The sequence below is a fragment of the Antechinus flavipes genome, chromosome 3, assembly GCF_016432865.1.
Source record: "Antechinus flavipes isolate AdamAnt ecotype Samford, QLD, Australia chromosome 3, AdamAnt_v2, whole genome shotgun sequence".
Taxonomy (NCBI): Eukaryota; Metazoa; Chordata; class Mammalia; order Dasyuromorphia; family Dasyuridae; genus Antechinus; species Antechinus flavipes.
In genome coordinates this window covers 577,891,365-577,915,368 of record NC_067400.1, presented here as the reverse complement: position 1 = coordinate 577,915,368, position 24,004 = coordinate 577,891,365, and the positions used below count along the sequence as shown (strand labels likewise).

Below are 24,004 nucleotides of genomic sequence, written 5' to 3'. Positions count from 1 at the left end.
AGGACTAGAAGGAAGCAGCCAGTCAGACCTTTCAGCCCAGTCATGGTCATCACAGTCATCCATGTGTACCAAGTATCTAGAGCGACAGCCATGCATACCCTTTGTGGTTTCCAAGGTCCTTCTCTCCCAGCAGCCCTGAGAGGGGCATTGTATAAAAAGCTTCAGATCCAGGTCACCCAGCAAGATCACAGGCCGTTAGCTTCTGAGGGCAACACTTCCACTTTAGCCTCCTTGAGGAACTTAAAATCCTTGCACACAAACATGTTCTAAATAAATGTTGATTTGTCTGGTCCAAAATAGACCCAGACTCACGTGTAGGGATAAGTTGCCCCTTGAAGAGCTGTGTTCCAAGGTTGTGGGTCTCTTAGGGCACGCTTTTCCCAATAAGCCCACTTGATGAACTTTTCCTTCCCAGCTACATCCCACCTCCCGACTGAGCCAGATTTGCAGAAACCAGATGTGATCATCAAGAAGCTAGAAGAAGTCAGGCAGTTGCATCGTGACATTGAGGAAATACGTACCACCATGTCTGACAGATACGCCCAGGACATGGGAGACAACTGTATCACTCAGTGAAGACCTAGGAAATAGAGGGAGGGATTAGGGAGGGAAGGCCAGGCCAGCACTGCCTCTTGATTGCTGTGAGGGGTCGGTGAATGATTTAGAAAGCCCCCTGCCAAGGATATATCTGTCCTTCAGGAACATGTATATTGGCACTTGCCAGTTCTGATTTGTGCCCCTGGGTAGTGATGGGGAGGGTGAGTTAATCATTAACTGGCCTTCCCAAGGCACAACCTGCTGCCCAGGAAAACCCTGTCCTGGCCTCAGGCCACAGAGAAGCCTGGCCTGTTGCCTTGTCAAAGCCCCGTCCTTGCAGATGGGGACCAGAATCTCTTTAGGCTGTTTTGCCCACAGCATTCAGTAGAGCAAGTAGAGGCCCTTGCTGTGATTGCCCTCACATCCCTCCCGCATACCCAGGACTGGTGCCCAGACACACTTCTCCATCTTTTTCCCTCAGGGTTGACTAGGATGATATAGCAGGGGGAGGAAAGTCCCTTCTCTTTGTGGCCTAGGAACCTCCCCAGTGTCTCAGGGTCTTTAGGGGAAATGCATTACTTGTCACAGGTGCCTTAATTTTTCTCCCTTCACCTCCCATCCCCAACTGAGTTATCTTCTGGAAGCCGTCCAGGTCACACCTGGGATGGGTGGGTTGGACTGGGATGGTGCAAACAAGCCACTCTGGCTTTGTGGTCTCTGCAAGCAGGCGGGCACTGGAGGCTGTCCCTGGGAGGGATGGTGCAGCTGGTCTTCCCCATCCTTCCACAGTCCTCCCTGTCCCCTTTAGCTGTGGGACTCTCCTTCCTTCCCTACCCCTTGAGGGATGGCTCTCGTGGAAACTGCTGGCCACGAATGCTCACACAGGCCTTGGCCCCTTGGGTTCTAGATTTTATAGCTGTTAACATGTTGACTTCTTAGTTACTGGTCGGTTGGATTTGAGTTGGGCCCAGGGCCCGTTTTGGTTTTTGTTCTACGGTTGGGGAAGCCTTGGATCAAGCCCCTCTTTCTCATCTTTATACGGCATCGAGTTCAGATCCCAGGCGTTGGCTTGTGGTGGAGGAGAAGGAGGGGTGGGGTGATTAGGGCTGGCCCGTAGCACCCCGAGGTGCAGGTCCCTGCTGCCCCAGGAGCAGTCTGGAGGCCAGTGAGCCTTTGGGGAATGCTCCTCCACCGGTTTAGTGTCATTTATAGGATGTTTGGGGAAAGCTGCTCAAGCCCCTGAGGCTACCCCCCATCCCTGGTCCCCGGGCATCCTTTCTCCAAGCCAGGTGAGGCTGTCCTCACCTGGGGCCAGGAGCCAGTGCAGAGCTCAGGGCTATTCTTATTAAGTTTATAAGCACAAAGTATTTATATGAATCTTTGTTATATTGTTATTGACTGGTTTGTATTATTTTGATTACAAAATAAAAAGATTTAACCGCCTGCCCAAGTTTTATAATTCTCTCCTATCCCCCCCAACTGCCCCAGCAGAGTACCGACATGAGTCCCCTGGAGATGAATAGGGACGGCCCGGGTGCTGGGTGTGGGGGGGCTCCGGCAGTGCCCCAGGGCCTCTCGCCACCTGGGGCTGCTACCTCCTCATGAGAGGGCCGGGGCCCCACAGGGAGGCCCGGATTGCAGAAGCCCAGCTGTCGTCTTGGGAGGGTCCGGCCCCCGGCTGGAGGCAGGAAACTGGGAAACCGCGCAGCGGGGAGGACGGAGGTGTTTAGGCGAAGCCCGGAGAGGGAGGGCCGGCACGCCGGCTGTGCCCCTTCCATCCCATCCCCCTCGGTCCAGGTCCGGGAGGGCGCTCGAAGGCCACCCGCTGCAAGGGGGTCCAGGCCTAGCGCGCGACCCCGTCTCCCCGCCCCCGCGGAGGAGGCTGGAGGGGAGGCCACTCCCCCGGCCGGCCTCTGGGCCCGCCCATTGGTGCCGAGTGCCACTGACTCACGGGGCGGGGCAGGAAGGAAACCCCTCCCGAACGCCGCGCGGCCGCCGCCTCCTCCGCCTCTCCTGTTCCCGCTGCTGCTGCCGCTTCTGCTTCTGCTGCTCTTTTAGCTCGTCCATACGAACGTCTGTCCGGCCCGGTCCGGTCCGCGCAGTCCCGGAGTGGCCCTCCTTCCCCGCCATCGCGTGTCCGCCCAGCCCGGCCCGGCCACAGCATGAGCGGCCTCCGGGTTTACAGCACCTCGGTCACCGGTTCCCGGGAGGTGAGCAGCGAAAGAAAGAGGGGGCGGAGCGGGGAAAGAAAGAGGGGGCGGGGCGGGGCCGCTTGTCCCGGGCTGCTGCGGGACCCGGGAATCCGAGGACCCCTCACACACCCCCGCCTTCCTCCTGCACCCGGGCGCTGCCCGCGGGCCGCGGGGCCTTCCCGGGGGCGAGATGGGGTGGGGGGGCTCCGGCCCAGTGCCGACCTCACCCCTGCTCTAGTTCCCCATCTCTCCAACGTTCCCCATCCCGTGACCCGTCCCCCTCCCAGCTTGCCCGGGGAGCTCCCCCACCTCTGCCGTGCACCCCCCGACCTTCCTCCCCCCAGATGTTGACTGGCTTGGACGCCCCCTGCTCCATCCCCCCGAGTCCCCGCCCCACGCCTTGTCGGAGGCTCTTGCTCCCAGAGCCGCACCCGCACCTCGACAGCTCGGCTCCTCGAACCTCCTCTCCTGCTATGGCTTCCCCCTCCCGGCTCAGTGCCCCCACTGTCCTTCCCTCTTGGTTTCCCCTAGATCAAGTCCCAGCAGAGTGAGGTGACCCGCATCCTGGATGGGAAGCGGATCCAGTACGAACTGGTGGATATCTCCCAGGACAACGCCCTTCGGGAGGAGATGAGGACTCTGGCTGGGGACCCCAAGGCTATCCCTCCCCAAATATGCAACGGGAACAAATACTGTGGGGTAAGGGCCTCCCTGCTGGGCTATGGGGGTGTGGAGACGGGCAGGAGCTCCGAGCGCTCAGAGTGCCCTTTCTTTCCCAGGACTATGAGCTCTTTGTGGAGGCTGTGGAACAGGACACCCTGCAGGAGTTCCTGAAGCTGGACTGACCACCCCCCCTTCGCCCCCCAGCCCCATAGACTCTGAACAACATTCCCTCTCCCAGCCACGAAGGATCCTGGGACCAACTTCTCGACCTGTACTGTATATCCGGGTTCCACTTCCAGACCCCCCCTCTCCCCCTCCTTGCCCGTACCCACATGTGCTTGTAGTCCTGCCCCGACCTCCAGGGATCCTCTGCCTCTTTTCCCTTTCTGACTCCTGGACCCCCAGCATTCCATTCCCTTGCCTTACATTCCCTGCCCATCGGCCCTAGAAACTGACCCAAGTATCTGTGTCCCCCCTCCCCCATTCCTCAGTCTGCGCGGGGTCTCCAGGGAGGGATCCTCCCTCCTGCTGCTATCCCTCCCAGCGGCGGCCACCTGGTGACCAGCGGCGGTGGGGCCTAATGCCCACCTGGGGCCTGTTGGTGACCGGCCAGGGCTCTTGTTCTTCGGTGGCCTCTATTACTGAGGGGCGATTAAATGTTACGTTCCATTTGGCTTGGAGCCAGTTTGCGAGTGGTTCTTTGGGGTGGCCACAGGGAAGGCCCCCCCCCATGCGTTTCTTCCCCCTTTGGTGGGCTCCTTGGGCAGTGCCACTCCCTGGAGGGGGGGTAGTTGCAGCCTTGGATCTCGCTCCTGTGTTTGTAGTGGCTTGCACCCACTACTCTGCCTTTGTGTGCACCTGCACCTGTACGCGGACCTGCCCGACAGCCCGGGCGCCTGCGTCTGTGGGAGTTGTAGTCCCCTGACTGCGCCCGATTGAGGTGTCGCGTCCGCGGGGGTGGAGGTCTGGTTGGCTCGCACCTTCCACCACCGCTGGGCCACACCTACCCGCTTACTCTTTGGCCCGGGCCACGCCTTCCCCTTTGGCCCGGTTTTCCTCCTCTGGCCAAGATCGGATGCGATCTCGAGGAAAGAGAAGTGAATGGGGCCCTAGACCGAGGCCGGGCTCCGCCCTCCCCCAGCTGTGGGCTCAGTCCTCCCTGTCCTCCTCCCCCAGCCCAGCTGCGGGCCCCACCTCTCCCCGAGGAGCCAGCTGCGGGCCGGTGGGGCCTGCTTGGGAGCAGAGAGGATGCACAGACCAAGCCTGTCAGAGTCCCCAATGTGGAAGGGGAAATGTGATTTTATTAGAGACTGGGAACTGGGTGTGGAGTCCTGGGGGGCCGAAGCAGCAGGATGGCATTGGGCACCAGCCCACAGGCCTGCAGCGTCTTTGAATCATCTGTGTACACGGTGGGTGGGAAGACGGTGAAGATTTCAAATGTGGCTGGGTCCATGTTCCTGAGGTGAGAGGTGTCGGGTTAGAGGGGCGGGGCGTCCTTAGCGTGGGGACGGTGCAGACTGCAGATGAATGGGGAGGGGGCCCTTAGAGTAAATAGACCACCACATCCCCCATCCCTGCTTAGAGTAAATAGACCCGCGCTCAGGTGGGTGGCTTCGCCATTGACACTTCATCTGGAGGTTCCCTCCTAACGGCACCTTCCCTGCTGTAAGTGGCAGGTTGGGGTGGAGAGGGCAGCAGGTCCCCCCCCAGCTGGGGAGGGAGGGGCGGAGGGGCAGCCCATACGGCAGGCTTGCTGGAGAATGGGGAGGTTTGGCGCTGACCTGGCCTGGGCAAGGTAGCGCCTGATGTCCCCGATGGTGTCCAGAGGCGACATGGGGAGCACGAACGTTTGCTCCCCGTTCTCGGACTTGATCCGTAGAGTGGTGGTGGGAATCTCCGTGGACGACTGCCTCAGCCTGGGGGCCTCAGGCCCGTCACCCTGGGGCCCAGGGCTGCAGGGGCTTTGGGACTGGTCCCAGCAGCCTCTCCCACCCCCACCCAGCCCACCTGGGGGACCGCCCCCCAGCCCCAGCCTGCCCCGCCCCAATTTCTCACCTCTCAGTCTCCACCAAGATCTCCTGGGGCCCTGTGCAGCCCTTTGAGGCAAGGAAGCAAAACATTGGTCCTGAGACTAGAGTTCTCCCCCCCCCCCTCCCCGCTTGTGCTTGGAGGAGTGTCAGAAGCCTTCTGTCTACAATGGAAAACCCAGAACGAGGCAACTCCTCCCCTACCGGGAGTGCACAGAGAGCGCCCCAGAATCAGGGAACCCACAGGCTGGGGGGGAGGGCACGCAGTCCCTCTGTGGGGAACCTGGGACAGACTGGGTTAGGAAGAAGGTGCTGTACCCCAGAAAACAGACGATTAGTGAGAACAATCGGATGAAGATTGGAAGGGGAGAAGAGCTGACGCTGGCCCAGCTCCAGGAAAATTTAAGGGAGGGGGCGCCTCTCTCTCTCCCCCTCCCCCCAGGTCATGCCAGGGCCCAGATTATGGATTTTCACCCCGTGGTGGTTGTCTAGTTCTAACTCAAGCCCTCGGGCTACAGAAGTCAAAGAAACTGTTCTAGGAGGGTCCCCAGAGGGATTCAGAATCAGCCCTCCCGTTCTGATGTCCTGGGAATTGTGGGTACTGGTGCTGTTCCTCTCACTGAATGGTGGGCCAGTGGCCTCCCAAGTCTGGAGGAGTGTGTCCCAGCCCCCTTGCTACAGGGACTCTCACCTCCAGTGTTTCCCGGATAGGTTCCCGAACTTCAATCACTTCCCCGTGGCGGATCACAAACTTAGGAAGCTTTTTCAGAAACTGCTCTTTGGTGATTGTGGAAGTTTGGGGGAAGGTGTTCCCCACAAAAGGAAGAGGGTTCTCTGGCAAAGTCAAAGGGATGAAGTTTAGGGGTGACATCTGCCCCAGACCTTCTGCAGTTTGACAGGGTCACCAATGATTAAGGTGAAGGTCTAGACCAAAGGCTTATCAAACTGATAGGAAATTGCCAGGGCAGATGAGCATCCCTGGGATCCAGTGATGGGCTGAATCAAAGGAACAGGGATCAATTCCAAGGCCTACATTTAAAGTAAAATCAGCTGTGCACAGGACGGGATCAGACAGCTTGGAAAAGCAGCCAACGAGTCATGTGGACAAGATGGGGGCTGCGAGGAACAGTGAGTGACCATCCATTCCAAACGGGCGGCTCTAAACAGACCGCGTGGGGACACTTGGTCCCTCGGGGCACCACATTTTATAAAGGATGGAGAGGAAGGGAGACAGGGTAAGGGCCAGTTCCTGCAACTGGGGGTGTTTGGCCTGGAGAAGATTTGAGGACACGGTGGCTGCCTTCAAGTAGCTGGAGTACTATGTGGGCCCCTCCCAGCAAGGAGAGGTGCTCTACAGCAGAAGGGAATAAGCAGCTTGCCTCTCTGATCTGTCAGGGATGCTGCCTCTAGGCCTCCCAAGGTCCCCATCAATGCCAGCCTCCGGTGAAGCGGCCCCTAGCACCCGGCTTCTCCCCTTCCTGCCAGAGGCTCACCTGCAGCTGACTGGTCATTCAGCTTCTTGGTCTCCTTAGAATTCGGTGTTCCTGTCACATACCCAGGGCCTGAGAAGACCTTAGGAAGCTGCTTCTCCTGGTAGACCACACTGCGCAGGTCTGTCACCTGAGGAAGAAAAGGAAGAAGTTGGGAAGGAGTGGGTAGCTGCACAGACATAAACTCCTTTGGCAGGAGATATGGGTGGTGGCTATCCTCCCCTTGGGTCCCATAGCAGCCAAACCCTGAGAGATGATCTAGGCCTTCCATCTTCCCCCTCCCTGGTTTCCAGCAAGTCTAAATGGAAAGGGGGTCACAAACAATAGTAATAGCATTTCTGTGGCACTTAACAAAGTGCTAACCTCCCAGTACTTCTGGGAGCAAGTATTATCTACACCCATTTTGGAGATAACAAAATTGAGGACTAAAGTGCTAGTAACTCAGAGGTAGGTTCTTCAAGTGCTGTTATTACCATTTTATGGGGGAAGAAAATGAAATTCACAGGAGTGAATTGCCCAGAGTTCCTGAACTAGTGAGTCACAGACCTGGGATTTGAACTCAAGGTGACATGTCAAGTTCACCAGCTTTCCCACCACATTGTGGGGTCTCTGTAGAACAATAAAAGTCAAAGTAGTGACATTCCTGAGAGATAAGGCCAGTTTGAACAGGGCTCAAGAGCCTAGATCCTTTTTTTTTTTTTTTGATTATTTTTATGAATATACGTAAAAATCCTTTTCAATGTTTGTCTTTGCAAAACCTTGTGTTCCAAATTTTTCTCCCTCTCCTCTCCCTATCCCCCTTCCCCAAGACAGCAAGCAATCATATATAGGTTGAAATGTTCCATTTTTCTACACATATTTCTATATTCAGTATGCTGCAAAAAAAAAAAAGAAAGAAAGAAAAAAGGAAAAAATAAGCAAAAAATAACAAAAGATGAAAATACTATGTGTTGATTCACATTCAGTCTCCATAGTTCTCTCTGGATGTGTTTGGCACTTTCCATTGCAAATCTATTGGAATTGTCTTGAATCATCTCATTGTTGAAAAGAACCACATCCATCAGAATTGATCCATCATAAAATCTTGCTGTTTTGTGTACAATGTTCTCCCGATTCTGCTCATTTCACTCAGCATCAGTTCATGCAAGTCTCTCCAGGCCTTTTTGAAACCATCCTGCCTTCCTTATAGAACAATAATTTTCCATAACATTCATATACCACAATTTATTCAGCCATTCCTCAACTGATGGGCATCCACTCAGTTTCCCGTTCCTTGCCACTACAAAAGGGCTGCCACAAACATTTCTGTACATGTGGGTCCTTTTCTCTTTTATCTTTTTGGAATGCAGGCCCAGTAGAGACACTGCTGAATCAAAGGTATGCACAGTTTGACAGCCCTTTGGGCACAGTTCCAAATTGAAGAGCCTAGCTCTTCTGCACCAAGTCCAATGCCCTTTGCACTCTCCCATGAGGGCCTGAGGCTGCCCCTCTCCAACACCCATCATGGCTGCACTTTTCCTGTCTGGCCCAGGCCAGAAGTGGGCCCCACTCTGTGTCTGCCCTTTCTCCAAGTGAACATCAGTCATGAACAGTGACTCTACCACTAGCTCCCAGAATTTCTGTTCCTAACATAGAAACAATCATCACAATACACAGAGATGAGGGAGGGAAAGCTCCCTATGAATAGTCAAGCGAAAGCCTGCTCTGTTGTTCACTCACATCCAGCTCTTTATGACCCTACGGACTATCCCATGGCATAGCAAGGCTGCCCATGGGATTTTCTTGGCATAGATGCTGGATTAAGGACAGCTGAGATTAAGTGACAGTCCAGGATCACATAGCTAGTGTCTGATGCAGGATTTTCACTTGGGTCTTCCTGATTCCAAGCCCAATGCACTACCCACTGAACCACCTGCCCACCTTTTTATTTCTTTAGAATATTCTCTATGTCTTTGATAAACTGTAATCTCCATGAAAAAAAGGGCTGTGGGAGGTTGTATCTACACTGTCTCCCCTGGTATCCACAGCCTTGGGTTGCCCTTTTTCAGGCATGCAGTGGACTTGCCTCCTTATTCCCAGCCTCACTCTGCCTCCTACAATCCCTTGGCCAACTTCCCTGATAGCCAGCCCCTTTCACATCCCCTCAGCTCTGAGCTTGGCCCTTTTCTTCAAATGACTTCCCTGGCACAGGACCGATGGTAAGCTCCATAAGAACATCTTTTCCACCTCTATCTTGGCCAGTGTTGAGAAATTGGAAAGTGTGTATATAAAGGCTTTTGGAAAGGATTGTTACTGGGGCAGCTAGATGGGCAGTGGCGAGAGCACTGGCCCTGAAGTCAGGACCACCCGAGTTCAACTTCAGCTTTAGACACTTAATATTTACTGTGTGAACCTGGACATGTCACTTGATACTGTGTGAATCTGGATATGTCACTTGAACCCAGTTGTCTTGGAGGGTAGAGGGAGATTCCCATCCAGAGCTTCACTTCTATTGGCTCTGCCTTCTAACTCAGATCAAGGTCATCTGGTGCAACCCCCTCAGGTTACTGGAGAGGCAACAAGCCCACAGAGGAAGTGGCTGGTCCCATTGCCCTTCCCTTCCCCCCCATCCCCCCTCTTCTCCCCTTCCACCCCCCCCTGCCCCGACCCCTTTCCCTTCCGCCTTCTGCTTGGTGAGTTTCACTCCCAGACGGGGCTCTTCCCAAACGAAGTTTCCTGCGGCAGAGACCTCCGTACCTGGCTCAGGACGCGCATTTAGGGCTGCAGCCTTCCCTCTGTATGACCAGCAGGGGGCTCTCTCTGGCTGCCCAGCAGAGGCCGGGAGAAGGCCCTCGTCCCTCCCCACCAGAGCAGACCGGCCTCCAGGCTGTAGTCCTCCAGGAGGATCTCCTAACCAGCCGGCTTGTACCATTCCCATGCTCCCACGGCTGCACCCCAAGGACTTGTCAGAATGGGGAGCTCCCCAAGGACAAGCACTGTCTATACCCCATCAGATCAGGGTTCCCCGGGGTCCCACGGTCCCGGATGGGAGTTTGGGGCCATGTGCTTTTCTTGCTTCTAACTCCCCTCATCCACCAAGCCCTGGAGTGAAGTCGAGGCAGGGAGAATTTCGTGGCCTAGACGCTCCCTTACCTGGAAAGGGACTCCACTGGGGTAGATTTTTTTCAGCTCTGAAGGGAAGAAGCCATCTAGGATATCCTGGATGCACTGCTGCAGGGGAGACAGGCGGGAGGTGGGAGGTTGGGGAAGGGGATCTCCTCCGTATCAACGAGACTGCTTCCCTCCCTCCCTCCTCCACGCCCACCCATAGTCCCTGCAGAGCCTGGGAACACCAAGGTCCCAGAGGCCCGGCCCTGCCAGCTTCCCTTTCGGGGCATTTCCACATATCTTGTCTTTACAGGGTTATCCGAGGGGCTGGGAGCCCTCATGGGATGTCCAGGGGAAAGATGGTCACTGTCATGAGGGCACTAAGAGTCAGCCATCAGCCAGACTTGAAGACAGAGACCACCCTCGTACCACAGGGAAAGGACATATCTGGTAGCCATGGGAAGGTGCATCCCCCACCTCCATCACCCACCAGCATTCTCTGCTTCTTTGGGGCACAAACCACCCTGCTTACTTATGCTGGCTGGGAGAGGAGGTCCCCTTCTTTAAATTTGAAGGACCTGTGATTTCTCCTCTACCCCCACACTTTAGTAAGGGATTTTCAGAAGCCGCTGTGGCCAGACTCATCCTCTGGGAGCTAAGTGTTTGGGAAGGGGCTGATTCTTGGAGGACAGCAGTCACAGTCGCCACCTCCTGACCTCTGGGCAAAACCTTTACCCTTTCTGGTCACTCAGACATTTGTCTACTTCTTGAAAATGGCACAGTGACATAGTGGGTAGAGCACCAGCCCTGAAGCCAGGAGGACCTGAGTTCAAATCTGGCCTCAGACACTTAACACCTCCTAGCTGTGTGACTCTGGGCAAGTCACAACCCCAATTGCCTCAGCAAAAAATAAAAATTAAAAAAAAAAAAAGGTTGTTGGATTAGACGTTTTTGTGTCTGAAACATATTTTGAGAGAAATTGGACCAGTCTGTTGGGGCAGCGAGGTGGTACGATGGATAGAGCACCAGTCCTGAAGTCAGGAAGACCTGAGTTCAAATCTGCCTTCAAATACCTTCTAGCTGTGTGACCCTGGGCAAGTCACTTAATCCCAAATGCCTCCAAAAAAAAAAAAAAAAAAAAAAAAAGCAAGAAAAAGAAAATGACATGATGTGCTGGACATCTCATATCTCTCATATATACATATCTCTGTTTGGTGTCCCCAAAGTGAAGTGGCCTTCACCCCCCCATACCCCTGCACTCCCTCCCCGGGTGACTTTGCTCAGGCTTTTACCAGTGCCAACCAAGCCTTCTTTTGACTGGTGACTTCTCATAGTTTCCAGCCCAGTTCAAAACTGCCCGACTCCAGGAAGGCCAGCCTGATTTCCTCCCACCTTTCCCTGAGAGCTTGGGCAGCACTTGGAATGGATTATGGCATATCACCATCATGTGCATTTAAGTTTTCATCTCCACTGGATTGTGGGATTCATGAGGACAGGCGCGGTCTCCTGTGAACTACTGTCCCCCTTATCATTCCCCACTTTCTCCCAAGCTTCCCCCAGACTATGCAAGGCCATGATGTCCATCTGAGAGGGTTCTCTGCAGCCCTCCCCATTTCACAGTCTATGACTATGTTCACATGTCCAAGACTACAGGGAGGATCAGCGGTAGGTGAGTGACGGGAAGCCCGGCCAGCTGGGCCCTCCCCCTCCCTGCCTCTTGGGCCCCTTACCTGTGTGGAGACGTCTGAGAAGGGGCGGAAGGGCCCATTGAACATGATGATCCCATTCTGATACAATGTCAGAGGGACTGGCTCCGGAGTCTTGAGCACTGCCATGCTGGATGAGGTGTGTACCAAGGACTGCCCTTCGCCAGCCAACAGACTGAGATCTCGTAGGTTCTCCAGCAGCTCGTCAAAGTCCACTGTGGGAGCGGGCACCGTGGATTCTCCTAGGAACAAAAGGGTCCTTGAGGGGCCATGACCTTTCAAAAAGTACGCCACCTTTTCATGGGTCTGACTACCCAGTGAGCCATGAGATGAGTTGTGGTACCCTTTCTGGGAGAGCTTCTTGTGTGGGCCATGGGGCACAGGACAGAACCAATTCCTGGGGCTCCTGGTACCCAGAAAGGTGCGCCCCTTGAGATCCACCCAGGTCAAGCTGCACCCCAACCATTGTTATAAGCATTTTATGATCACGAGGCGCTCCCCAGGGTGATGCGAGGGAAATAATAATGGACACAATCAGGAAACATGGGGGCATGCAGGCCGGGGTGGACCCTAGTGGTGACATCTGGCAAGGTCACTTCATCTTTCTAAGTCTCAGTTTCCTCTCCTATCAAATGGGGAGAATACTACGTGCACCTGCTACCTCCCAGGGTGTCATCAGCCTTAGAGAGTTTAGAAGCCCTATTCCTCCCAAGGCTTCAGACGAGGCTCTGAAGCTGGCCTCCCTCTGGTCCTGGTGACCTGCTGGACCCATTACAAGGGCCAGCTTAGCCAAGAGATTCCTTACCAGCAGCATGGCTGCCACCAGATGATGGAATTTGGTTAACAACCCCCACCTCCTCCAAGGATCTGGGATTTCATCAGCACAAGGAATTCCTGGTATGAGAACTCTTTCCACCAATCCCTTCCCCAATTAAATCAATAAGTTTTAGGGAACTGCAACTAGCCCATGGTCACACAGCTCAGGATGTGAACCCAGAGTTTTCAGAATCTAAGCCAATTACTCTACAACATCATGCTGCTGCTTCTCTCTACAATCTAGGAAACAAAGAAAAATACAGTTCTCAGTCTTGTGTACTTCCAGTCCACTTACTCAGTTCTGAACAAGAGAAGAGTGACAGAAAATGGGACAGGTTATAAAGAATCATATGGTTATTAGATATCTATACACTAATTTAGTTGTATTCTACATTTGAAATCTTTTCCCAAAGATAAATAGGCTGATAAGTGATGTTCCATTATGAACACACTCACTACAAATGAAGATTGAATTACACTAAATAATGATGGAAGTCAGATAAAAAAACAACAACAATAACACCGGAGCGCTTTTAAAGGAAATATCCATCTTTTCTCTTAACAAAAAGACTAAAGTGTGAAGCTGCTTTACTATCAGTAAAAAACACTCTTATATTGTTTTAAAATGGAGACTGTACACTATAAATTGATTGATAAACAAAATTGCATTTAAATAGAAGGCTAGTTCCTACACTCTTCCAGGAAAGGTGAATAAAGGAAGTTAATTTCCTTAGGACTTGTAGACTACAGAGAGGCCTTGTGCCTATATCATGCATATTTTCTTCAAGAAGAAAGTTGGAAAGCACAAAGTACAGTAAACACAGAGTAACCACAAAATATAAAACCAACTACTTTAACATATAATAAACTATTTGGTATAGACGAGAGATGAGTTTTTAGGGTTTGGGGGGTTAAGGTTAAGATATAGAAATCATTTCTGAATAATTGTTTATGCAATCTGACCAGTAAAACAAAAGTTAAAATCAACACCAATGAGAAGACATGATAAAAATAAGAAGAAATCTTTGCAATTATAATATATTTAAACAAGCAGTTAAACAAGCTAAAAATGGGACACACAAGGTAAAAATAACTCATATGTACCAGTTCAAAGAGTGAATGTTAAAGTATTGAACACACCCATAGAATTAAGGAAAGTCATAGGATGGAACTATGTTTACCAGAAATTTTTAAGATATAAATAGTCAGAGTTAAACTGAGAAACTGGAGAATTTATTTTGCTTGAAGTGATTTTTTTTTTAAAAATCAGAGATAATTATGATCTCAACAAAGTAACTATAAAAAACAGATTTGTGACAAGAAATATAAAGAAAAGCTACTCTTATACTTAAAAGTACCATTGATAATGAAATAATATTAATACTATACATATATGTATACACACACACATAAAATAGAGAACTTGCCTAATCTAATCATGGGAAAGTAGTGGGAGGAGATAACAAGCAAAAAAAAAAAAGAATTAAAAAAAAAAACTCATACCAGATAGATTTATAAATGAATACTCTCAAACATTCAAAGAACAATTAATTCTAATATTACATAAATTGTTTGCAAAAATCAAGAAAAATGGATCCTGAGAAATTCCTTCTATGAGATAAATATGGTCCTGGCACCAAAAGCAGGGTTAAATAGAACAACAACAAAAAAAAAAAAAACTGCAAGGTAATTTTGCTAATAAATATCAATACAATATCAACAACAACAAAAAAATTGCTAATAAACAACACAAAAAAACTGAATAAAATATTAACAAAGGGGCTACAACAATATATTTTTTAAATTACATATTATGGCCGAGAAAACAAGCTTGGATTAATATTGGAAAAATTATAAGCATAATAGAGCTTATTAATAAAGCAATAAAAAGCATATTATTATATTAATTGATACAGAAGCAGCTTTTGACAAAAACAAAACAATATCTCTTTATGTTAAAAAAAAAAACTTTAAAAGGCATAGGAATAAATGGACTATTCTTATGGTAAGTAATATCTATTTAAAGCTAAAAACTAGCCCTGTCTGTAATGAAGAAATACTAAGGGCCTTTATGGCAAGTTCAGGGTAAGGAAAAAATTATCACCATTATTAAAAAGTATCTAAAAATTGCTAATAGCCCTAAAATAAGAAAACATTGAAGAAATAAGCATAGGTAATAAGGGTGTGGGGAATGAACACTTTTGAAGATGACATGAGAGTTTATATAGAGAAGTTTAAAGACTCAACTAAAAATTAAAATGAAACAATAATTTCAGTAAAACAGCATGATATTAAAAATGAAGCCATAAAAATATTAGTCTTTTGGAATATTACTAACAAAATCTAGCAGGAAATCAATTCAAAATAACTACAAAATATAAAATATCTTTGAGTCCAGCTACTAAGACACACAGGAATTAAATTAACACAATTGTTAAGACAGTCCTTATAGAAATAAAGGCTAACCTAAATAAATATAAAGATTGATTGCTCATAATTAGACTGTGCCAAAATAATTACAATGACAGTGTTACCTAAGTTAATTACTTATGATTCCTTTCCACTCAAACTGCTAAAGAATTATTTTTTATAAAAAAAAATTTTAAAGGCCTGGGCACTATATTTCACGAAATCATACATGAAAACTGCTTGGATATAATAAAATCTAAGTACAAAATAAAAATGAGAAAAAACTCCCCTATTTAGCTCTTGAAAGAAACTACAAAAGACATCCCAGGAATGTCATAGTCAAAATCCAGAGCCAATCTATATCAAAGCAAAATTCTTCAAGAAGGCAGAAAGAAGTTCAAGTACCATGATCTTCTTTTACTATAAATGACAGTTTTTTATTATAAATGAAAAGAAATCTTGAAATATTGAAAAGGCAAATGATATAGGCTCACAATCAAGAATAACTTATTTTAAAAATCTGAGTAGAAATCTTACAAGAGTAAAAAAAAAAAAAGAAGAAGAAGTGTTTCTTTGATGAAATAGAGAACTTTCAAGCAAACTGATGAAGAGACTAGACCTTGTAGGAACTTAGAAATACAAACTCAAGAGTCAAGAGAAATGAAGAAAGGTAAGATTTTTTGAGCAACTGGAAGAGACCTTATTCATTGCTAATATTCTATCTAGTAAGAAAAAGAAATAAATATCCCCTCAGAATCTTAATGTCTTCAAAGGGTATTGAGAGAGTTAAATAATAAAAGGAGAGGATCTATGGGTGGATTAGTTCTTTTCTAAGGGGAGAAAAGGAAGGAAAGGTAAAAGGTATAACCTTATGCAGAAGGAAGGGAAGAAGAACTTGCTATGTCTTATAATTGAGGCATGTGAAAAAGAGTATATTAATGTAGAGAAAGGAATGGGGAGAGCAGGAATTCTGATAAAGTTCACTGTTATCTGAACCAATGGCAGAATACACTGTATACACCCTACTTGTGTGTACATACACACTGCTTGTTGTAGAACTCTATCAAGCTCAATAGGGAAATAAGCAGGGATAGTGGGTCGAAGGATATTAGCAAAGAAAGAATAATCCAAAGCAAAACAAACTTCTTGATCCTAAAATGAGGGGGGTTAGGGGACTAAAAGGGAAAAAAAGAAATTAAAGAATTGTCTATCAACTAAGGAATGGCTGACCAAATTGTGGTATCTGAAAATGCTGAACTGTATATTACAAGATGAAACAATTTCAGAGAATGTTGAGAAATATGACTTGATGAGGTAGCTCAATAGAAGTCTACAATTCTTCAAAATCCAGCTATAAAATACACCAGACCAATCTTGACCGAGAAATCTAGAAAAAAAAAGTCACAGTGAGTCTCTTGTCCCACCTAGGTAAGTAAAGAGAGACAGAGAGGTTTGTGGTTACTGAGGACAGGGTTGGGGTAGGAGCACAGGGCCTTCTAGCACTCAGGGAAAGGCTGCACCCAAAACCAAAAGAAGACCAGGGCACTAGCCCAGGATTCTGGGTCTCAGATCCAGAGCAAAGTGAATAAGGGACCTGTGCCCAGTGGGGCCAGAGTGGAGCTGCCAGGAAAGGAGGACCTGGGCAGTATACTGAGAAAGGAGAAAGTTCAGAAGCCAGCAGCAGCAGCAGTCACAGTAGTGTGGCTCAGTTCCCAGGTTCAGAGCAGAATCTCACTTTTCACATCTAGGCCAGTCTACCAAATAACCAAAGCAGGAAACCCAGACTAAAGGGGAAACTTAAAATTCTTCCACTTTGAACCCACAGATCTTTCTAAACTGGATGACAGAGGAGAAGCCCAGCACTTCTCTTGTTCAGATCTAAACTGAGGTCAGACAGTTTGCCCTGGATGAGATCACTTAGGGAGCACCAAAAGTCTGCAGTTTCCCAGATTGTGCCTGAAATCTCATAATAACACAACACTCAATATCCCAAGAAAGTAGCAATGGCACTATCCCAGGCCTTCCCTCCAGAATTGATGTAGAACTCAGTTCTAACCACAAACCCCTAGCCAGGAAGGAGGTTAGAAAAATAAGGCCCACCCCCCCAAAAAAGCTATTTTGAATTATTATGAGCTATATACCAAGAAACAAACATAGAAGAAAAGAATAATTCCAAGAGAAAAACATAACTTGAAAGGTTAAAAAATAACATTTCTTAATAAATGAGATAAATGCCTGAGGAAAAAAGTGGCCAAAAAAAATAAAAGAAAGAAAAATGGAAGTAAGAATTAGAAAAGGAATTAACAGCATAAAAGGTTCAAAAGCCTTAAACTTCCTAAAGATTTGAATCAATCAAATAGAAGCCAATGACTTCATCAGGCAACAAGAAATGTTAAAACAAAATCAAAAGGCTGGAAAAAAAGAAGAAAATGTAGTATCTCATAATAAAAACAACTAATCTAAAAAACAGATCAAGAAGACTTAAAAATTGTTGAATTATCTATATACCATGACTCAAAAAAAAAAAAAAAAGAATCTAGACATCCTGTTTCAAAAAGTCTTAGAAGAAAATTGTCCATATTTCTTAGAACCAGAAAAAAAAGTAGAAATAGAATCTACCAATCACCTTCTAGATGAAACCTCCAAATAAAAACTAGTGGGAACAACATAGTCAAAACTCAGAGCTTTCAGATTTTAAAAAAAGTCTGTAAACAGAAAGAATTCAATACCAAGGAACCACAGTCTAGATCAAATATAATTTAATAGCCACCACTATAAAGTAGCAGAGAACATGAAATATAATATTCCAGAAGGAAAAGAATATAAGCCTGTAGCCAAAAATAACTTGAACATATGATCTCTAAAGAAGAAAATATGGATTATTAATAAAATAAAGATCTTCTAAACTTTAGATGGAAAGTTGGATGGAAAGATTATAGCTACAAAGAAACTTTGAAAGTTAAACACAGTGGGGCAGATAGATGGTACAGTGGATAGAGCACCATCCCTGAAGTCAGGAGGACCTGAGTTCAAATGTGACCTCAGACACTTAATACTTCCTAGTTATGTGACCTTGGGCAAGTCACTTAACCCCAACTGCCTCAGCAAAAAAAAGTTAAACATAAGAGTGAAAAGAAGCCTAAAAAGGCAAAATGATGAAAAATTATAAAAGATAAACTGCTTGTATTTAACTAGGACACTACATGTGTCATCATCATGAGAATTCATAGAGGAAATCAAATTAGACAAGTCTTGGGGAATGGTTCTTTTAACTCTCAATAGTTTTAAGAATGGGAAAAAGGAGAAGAGAGTGGAAGGGAAAGGAAGGGAAAGGATAATTATTTCACATAATCAGGATGAATAAGTAGACATCTATGTAAACAAGGAAGAGGGAATAGCAGGAATGGTTGATGCATGAACCTCATTCTCATCTGAATTGATTTAAAGGAGGAAGAATACACACACACACGTGAAAAACACATATTTATTTTACTCAAGAGGAAAATAGGAGAGAAAGGGGAAAGGTAGGAAGGGAATGAATAATCAAGAGAAAGAGATGAATCCTAAGCAAAACTCCAAGGAATATACAAAAGTAATTATAGCTCTTTATGAAGTGGCAATGGTCAGGAATCCAAGGGAGTGCCCACTAATCAGTGAATGGCCAAATTATGGAACATAAATGTGCTGGAAAACTATTGTGTTGAACTCCTATCAGTATAATGACCAACCAGAATTTCAGAGAGCTAATAAAGACATCTGTTATTCACCTCCTAATAGAGAAGTGAAGTTTTTCAGAATTCAGAATGAGAAAACTATTTTTGGGGATCACAGCCAATGTAGACATTTGCTTTGATTGACTATAAATGTTGGTAATGGGCTTTGCTTTTTTCATGTTCTCAAATGAGAAAGAGGAGGGTTGAGAAAGGAGAGGAGGATCTTAGAGAGGAAGGGAGGAGAGAGAGGCAAGGCCACTTGTGTGGATGTTTTGTTTCATTATACTTGTTATAAGGTTTGTTCTCTATTTTTGATTTGGAGTAGAAAACAGAAGGGAGACTTCCTGGTAGCAAGTTAAAAAAAAAAAGGCTTCTGAAACATTTGTTCAAATACATAGAAGAGAACAGAAGGAAGTTCAAAAGAAAGCACAAACAGGATGATGTTTAAATTAAAGTATGAAATGTATTATATCTTATTTTTTAAAATCGAGCAGCATAAAATGACAATTCATGGCTTTACATACAATTCTCTGTTGTTTTGTTGTGTAGACGGAAAAGCTTTTTTTTTTTTTTTTTGCTTTCAGTTCAGAATTTTAAAAAAAGTTAAAAAAACAAACCCAACAACATAACATCCTTCTGAGGTTCCACCTCAAAGCCATTCTATTGATAAAGATAACCAAAAAAGGAAAAATAACAGTTGTCAGAGAAGCTTAGGGAGGACAGACACACAAAGGCACTGCCATGGGACTGAGAAATCTAGACTTTCTGGAATTCAATTTGGTACTATATTCAAAAAATACTTCAATTCTGCATACTCAATGCCCAGTGATATCATGACAAAGACTATACTCCAAAGAGGGACAGGACCCATATGTAAAAAAGTATATATTTATTTATAGCAGCAATTTTTGTAGGAACAAAGAAACTGGAAAATAAAGTAGATGTCCATCAATTGGGGATTAGCTAAATAAATTATGGCATATGAATATGGGGCAATAGCCCCATAAAACTGCTAAAAAAGGACAGAATCGGAGAAGCCTCAAAGATACTGATACTGAGTAAAGTGGGCAGAATTTGAACAATTTATATTCTACAACACTGTAAAGGAAAACAGTTGTGAAAGACTTTAAAATCCCAATTAATACAAAAACAAATCATGACTCTATGAGATTAATAACAAATCATGCTTTCCATCTCTTAGCAAATAGCTACAGGACTCACAGATGTAAGATGATACCTATATTTTCAGACACAGAAGCACATGTGTGGATTTCTTTTGAATTATTACATTTATTTGTTCCAAGGGAGGGCTTTTATTTGGGGGAAGGGAAGAGAAGAGGATAATGGTAATGATCCTTTAAAAAAAAAAAAACTAAGAAAGCAAAGAAGCTTTAATGGATTGCTTTTAAAAGCGAAATAGAAGAAAGCAGAAGGAAACCCAAAAAGAGATACTGACAAGCAGAGCAGTTTTGGAACTAACATGATAACTCTGAAATTTATTTTTTTAAAACAATACAAAGTGAAAATTCATGGTTTTCTATGCAGTCTTCTTCTTCTGTTCTCTGTCTAGGGACAAATAGTTGATATCTGTAAATTTCATAATCATAAAAAAGAATTTTTAGAGGTAAATATAAGAGTTCTGAGTACAGGGACAAAGGATGGAAAAAAAGGATGGTAGCTGAGCAGAGAAAGAGGTTTTACAGAAGGAATAGCACATGAATGATGAGAATATAGCATATGATGAGCAAGAAATATTGACTTAAGGCTACACACAAACTGAAGAGCCTGAAAATAAAGCAAGGACTCATTGCCAAGCACAGAACATCGGTGCTAGGACAGAACTCTGACTGTGGAGTATCAACACTGGAAGATAGCTCACAACCTGAGAGCTTGGAAGGGATTGAGAATCTAGAATAACAGAGAGGATTTCAGAACTACAGGATCACAAACCTGGAGGGGATTGAGAATTTAGAAGAGAAGCGCTGGGAGGACCTTAGAAGCAGTAGGATTGGAGAATTAGAAGGGGCTGAAAATCTAGGATAGAACTCAAGAAGTGGCAGAATCACAGAACTGGAAGGGATTGAGAATCTAGAAGAGTCAGAAGGATCTCCATGGAAGCAGAATTGCAGAGCTGGAAGGGAGTGAAAATCTATAATAGAAGCACGGGGAGGACCTGAGGATCCTCTGAGGATCGCTGAGCTGGCAGGGATTGAGAACCTAGAAGAGAAGTGCTGGGAGGACTTCAGAATTGGCAGGATTGCAGAATAAGAAGAGATTGAGAACCTAGAATAGAAGCACTGAGAGGACTTCAGGATTGGCAGGATGGCAGAGCTAGAAGGAATCAAGAATCTAGAAGAGAAGCATTGGGAGAACTTCAAAGGCAGAAGGATCACAGAGCTAGAAGGGATTGAGAACCTAGAATAGAAGCACTGAGAGGACTTCAGGATTGGCAGGATCTCAGAACTAGAAGGAATTGAGAATCTAGAAGAGAAGCACTGGGAGGATTTCAGAACTGATGGGATCACAGAACTAGAAGAAATTGAGGACTTAGAAAAGAAGCACTGGAAGGACTTCAGAACTGGCAGGATGGCAGAGCTAGAAGGAATTGAGAATCTAGAAGAGAAGCATTGGGAGAACTTCAAAGGCAGAAGGATCACAGAGCTAGAAGGGATTGAGAACCTAGAATAGAAGCACTGAGAGGACTTCAGGATTGGCAGGATCTCAGAACTAGAAGGAATTGAGAATCTAGAAGAGAAGCACTGGGAGGATTTCAGAACTGATGGGATCACAGAACTAGAAGAGATTGAGGACTTAGAATAGAAGCACTGGAAGGACTTCAGAACTGGCAGGATGGCAGAGCTAGAAGGAATTGAGAATCTAGAAGAGAAGCTTGGGAGAACTTCAAAGGCAGAAGGATCACAGAGCTAGAAGGGATTGAGAATCTAGAACAGTAGAACTGGGAGGACTTCAGAGGTGGCAGGACTGCAGACATGGGAGAGATTGAGAGTCTAGAATAGAAGCACTGAGAGGATTTCAAAGGTGGCAGGATCGCTGAGCTGGAAGGTATCTTAAGGATCCAGCTCCCCCCTTTTCACAGACATGCTGGAGCTCATGTCCTGCCCAAAGGTTCCCTTTCTTGGAGTCAGGGAATGGGCCCCACTCTACCTGGCTTCCAGGTTTTCTTGAGCGTCCACTTCTCAGCCTCTAAGTCCGTTTCCATCTCCATCTCAGTTTCCGATGGTTCTCCCACCCACTCCAGTCCATAGTCGTTCAGAAATCGCTGAACAGGAAAAGGACACAGGAAGATTGCCATTAGTTAGGCTTCTTTCTCAGGAGACACCAAGAGGGAAAGGGGCAGTGAAGGTCATCAATATCATGATTCAATAACAACTTCTCAACAGATTCAAGGCCAGAGCTGTGAAGTCTCAGCATCCATCCTGTTTCCTAACCACAGTAGTAGAAGTAGGGACCTTCAGAGCTGAGGCATTGAGTGTGGCTTGGTAGAAAAGCCAAAAGACTTGGGTTCAGTTCCTGCCTCTGATTTCCTAAGTGTGTTATCTAGGGCAAGTCACTTCATTTGAGAGCCTCAGTTTTCTCATCTGTGAAATGGGAATACCAATATTTGTTCTACCTAGATCTGAAGTTCAAATTTTTAAAAAAGATGTATAATAATATGAGCTGTTATGACTAGTTGGGAAGGCCCTTAGAGATCATCTAGCCAGTCAGACCCTCCTTTCTCACAGCTAAGGAAACGGAGACCCAGCAAGGAGTGATTTGCTCAAGATCATAGAACAGGTTAAAATTTTGCACAGAGCTGAGAATCAAGTCCAAATCTCCTATCTCCCAATCCCGAGTTCTAGCAAACAGGGAAGGAAAAAGGGGTGCAAGGGAGCCTACTATTTTAGGACTAGGCGTGGCCTCCCACCTATTATCCCAAAGACCACTTCTGCTCCCCCAACCAACTCCTCTCATCAGCGAAGGGTACTGCCAGAAGCCACAGGCCATGGGTTTAAATAGAGCATGTGCTTCTGGGCTGAACGTGGCACAAGGAAATGAGACGTGAAAGGCAAGGTGAAGGCTTTCTTAGCCACAAGAGGAGTCTGCTGATGTTGCAGCCTGGGCTGAGGTCTGGAGCTTTGTCTTCCTGGCTCTAAACTAGGCTGTGACACTGGCAACTAGGCACTGACTTCATCAGGCAATAATTTGTGGAAGTGGGAAGGGTGTAACCATCATGGGAAGACTGACATAAAGTGGCCTCCCTCATCCCAGTGAGCTGCTGTTCTCAAGCACAGACATTTTAGAGATGCTCAGTGGCTCGCCTTCATCACAGAGCTCCAAAGTCTTGGGAGCAGCATTTGAGTCCAGACCCTCTAACTCTAAAACTCTAAGATCCAGGATATTTCCTCCATAGCTCACTGCTTCCTTCTGGCTAAACTGTGATCAAGGCAAAAGGCAGAGTCTTCTCCAGCAGGAGTTTCTGAGAATGCTGGTGATGGTGACAGCGCGCATTTACATAAGCATCAGTCATGGCACAGACAGACACAGGGCATAAGAAGCCAACTTAGGAGCTCTTTCATAGTTTCACAGGGTTAGAGATGAAAAGGAACTTAAAATTAGTCCAACCATCATTTTACACATAAAGAAATTGAGATAGATCGCACAGGTAGCATCAGCCCTAGAATTTGAATATCATGTGAATGAGTGACGACAGAAAGGTCTATTGGGAGTGATAGATAGGTGGGAAGGAGAGTGAAAAAGACCCCTATGGTCCTTGACCCCCAACTGGGAGATGCCCCAAAGCCTCCTCCTTTCAGGGTCCTGTCCCATTCTCCCCTTTATCTGTCTCACCTCCATCTCATGGACCTGTTTCTGAAGGTGCTGACACTTGGCTTCCAGTTCTTCTGTATTAGTTGAATTTTTTTGATCTTCTGAAAAAGATAGGTTGGGTTCAGGAGGTCCCCAAAGCAGAGATGCAGGGCTCAGGGTGGCCTCCTTGACCAACACCATTGGGCTTTCAAGTGCTGTCCAAGGAGACACCTTCGAGGGTCAGGCACAATCTGGAATGAGATTGTATACAAACCCCAGAATTTCACATGCCCATTCAAATTTGGAGGTGAACTAATCCTGCTAGTCACATATTCTTTACTTTCTGCTGAGTCAATCCTTTACACAATCAAGATTAAATGATTACTATGGACCAAGTCTTGGGTTGAATATGAAAGTTTCAGAGAGACATGGATAAGAAATAAACATACTGAACTATAAAACACAACATTGTGTCTTAGATATGTTAGAGAGAAGTGTTAGGGAAGAGTGCTCTGTGAGACCTAAGGTAAAAGATTGTTAATAACCCATAGTGGGTTC

At 46.5% G+C, this 24,004-nt stretch overlaps 3 protein-coding genes across 11 annotated transcripts in view; 2 read left to right on the top strand and 1 right to left on the bottom strand.

Moving 5' to 3' along the window:
- Positions 1–1,980, top strand: part of CEP85 (centrosomal protein 85) — a 46,357-nt gene extending 44,377 nt beyond the window's left edge. For all 4 annotated transcript variants that reach the window (XM_051988148.1, XM_051988146.1, XM_051988147.1 and 1 more), the window contains one exon: positions 416–1,980. In XM_051988148.1, coding sequence (XP_051844108.1) covers positions 416–576 — 161 coding nt within the window. In that variant the 3' untranslated portion in view covers positions 577–1,980. The remainder of the gene's footprint in view (positions 1–415) is intronic.
- A 580-nt stretch (positions 1,981–2,560) lies between these two features.
- SH3BGRL3 (SH3 domain binding glutamate rich protein like 3) lies at positions 2,561–4,072 on the top strand. The gene is made up of 3 exons (XM_051988156.1): positions 2,561–2,747; positions 3,261–3,428; positions 3,509–4,072. Exons 1-3 carry the CDS (start codon positions 2,700–2,702, stop codon positions 3,572–3,574), a joined length of 282 nt encoding a protein of 93 aa, XP_051844116.1. The 5' UTR covers positions 2,561–2,699; the 3' UTR covers positions 3,575–4,072.
- Positions 4,073–4,658: 586 nt separating this feature from the next.
- The window catches only part of UBXN11 (UBX domain protein 11), a 37,774-nt gene continuing 18,428 nt past the window's right edge, over positions 4,659–24,004 (bottom strand). For 4 of the 6 annotated variants that reach the window (XM_051988150.1, XM_051988151.1, XM_051988153.1 and 1 more), the window contains 9 exons: positions 23,489–23,568; positions 21,806–21,920; positions 11,727–11,944; positions 10,042–10,119; positions 6,913–7,039; positions 6,111–6,253; positions 5,448–5,488; positions 5,174–5,344; positions 4,659–4,849 (listed from right to left, as the gene is read on the bottom strand). In XM_051988150.1, coding sequence (XP_051844110.1) covers positions 4,696–4,849; positions 5,174–5,344; positions 5,448–5,488; positions 6,111–6,253; positions 6,913–7,039; positions 10,042–10,119; positions 11,727–11,944; positions 21,806–21,920; positions 23,489–23,568 — 1,127 coding nt within the window. In that variant the 3' untranslated portion in view covers positions 4,659–4,695. The remainder of the gene's footprint in view (positions 4,850–5,173; positions 5,345–5,447; positions 5,489–6,110; positions 6,254–6,912; positions 7,040–10,041; positions 10,120–11,726; positions 11,945–21,805; positions 21,921–23,488; positions 23,569–24,004) is intronic. The other 2 variants (XM_051988152.1, XM_051988154.1) reach the window with 2 other exon arrangements.

Bases quoted from the DNA above. Each gene is read 5' to 3' on its own strand.
- SH3BGRL3 (XM_051988156.1), top strand. From the start codon at position 2,700: ATGAGCGGCCTCCGGGTTTACAGCACCTCGGTCACCGGTTCCCGGGAG. The intron at 2,748-3,260 runs GTGAGCAGCGAA...GGTTTCCCCTAG, and splicing joins CGGTCACCGGTTCCCGGGAG to ATCAAGTCCCAGCAGAGTGA. The intron at 3,429-3,508 runs GTAAGGGCCTCC...TTTCTTTCCCAG, and splicing joins ACGGGAACAAATACTGTGGG to GACTATGAGCTCTTTGTGGA.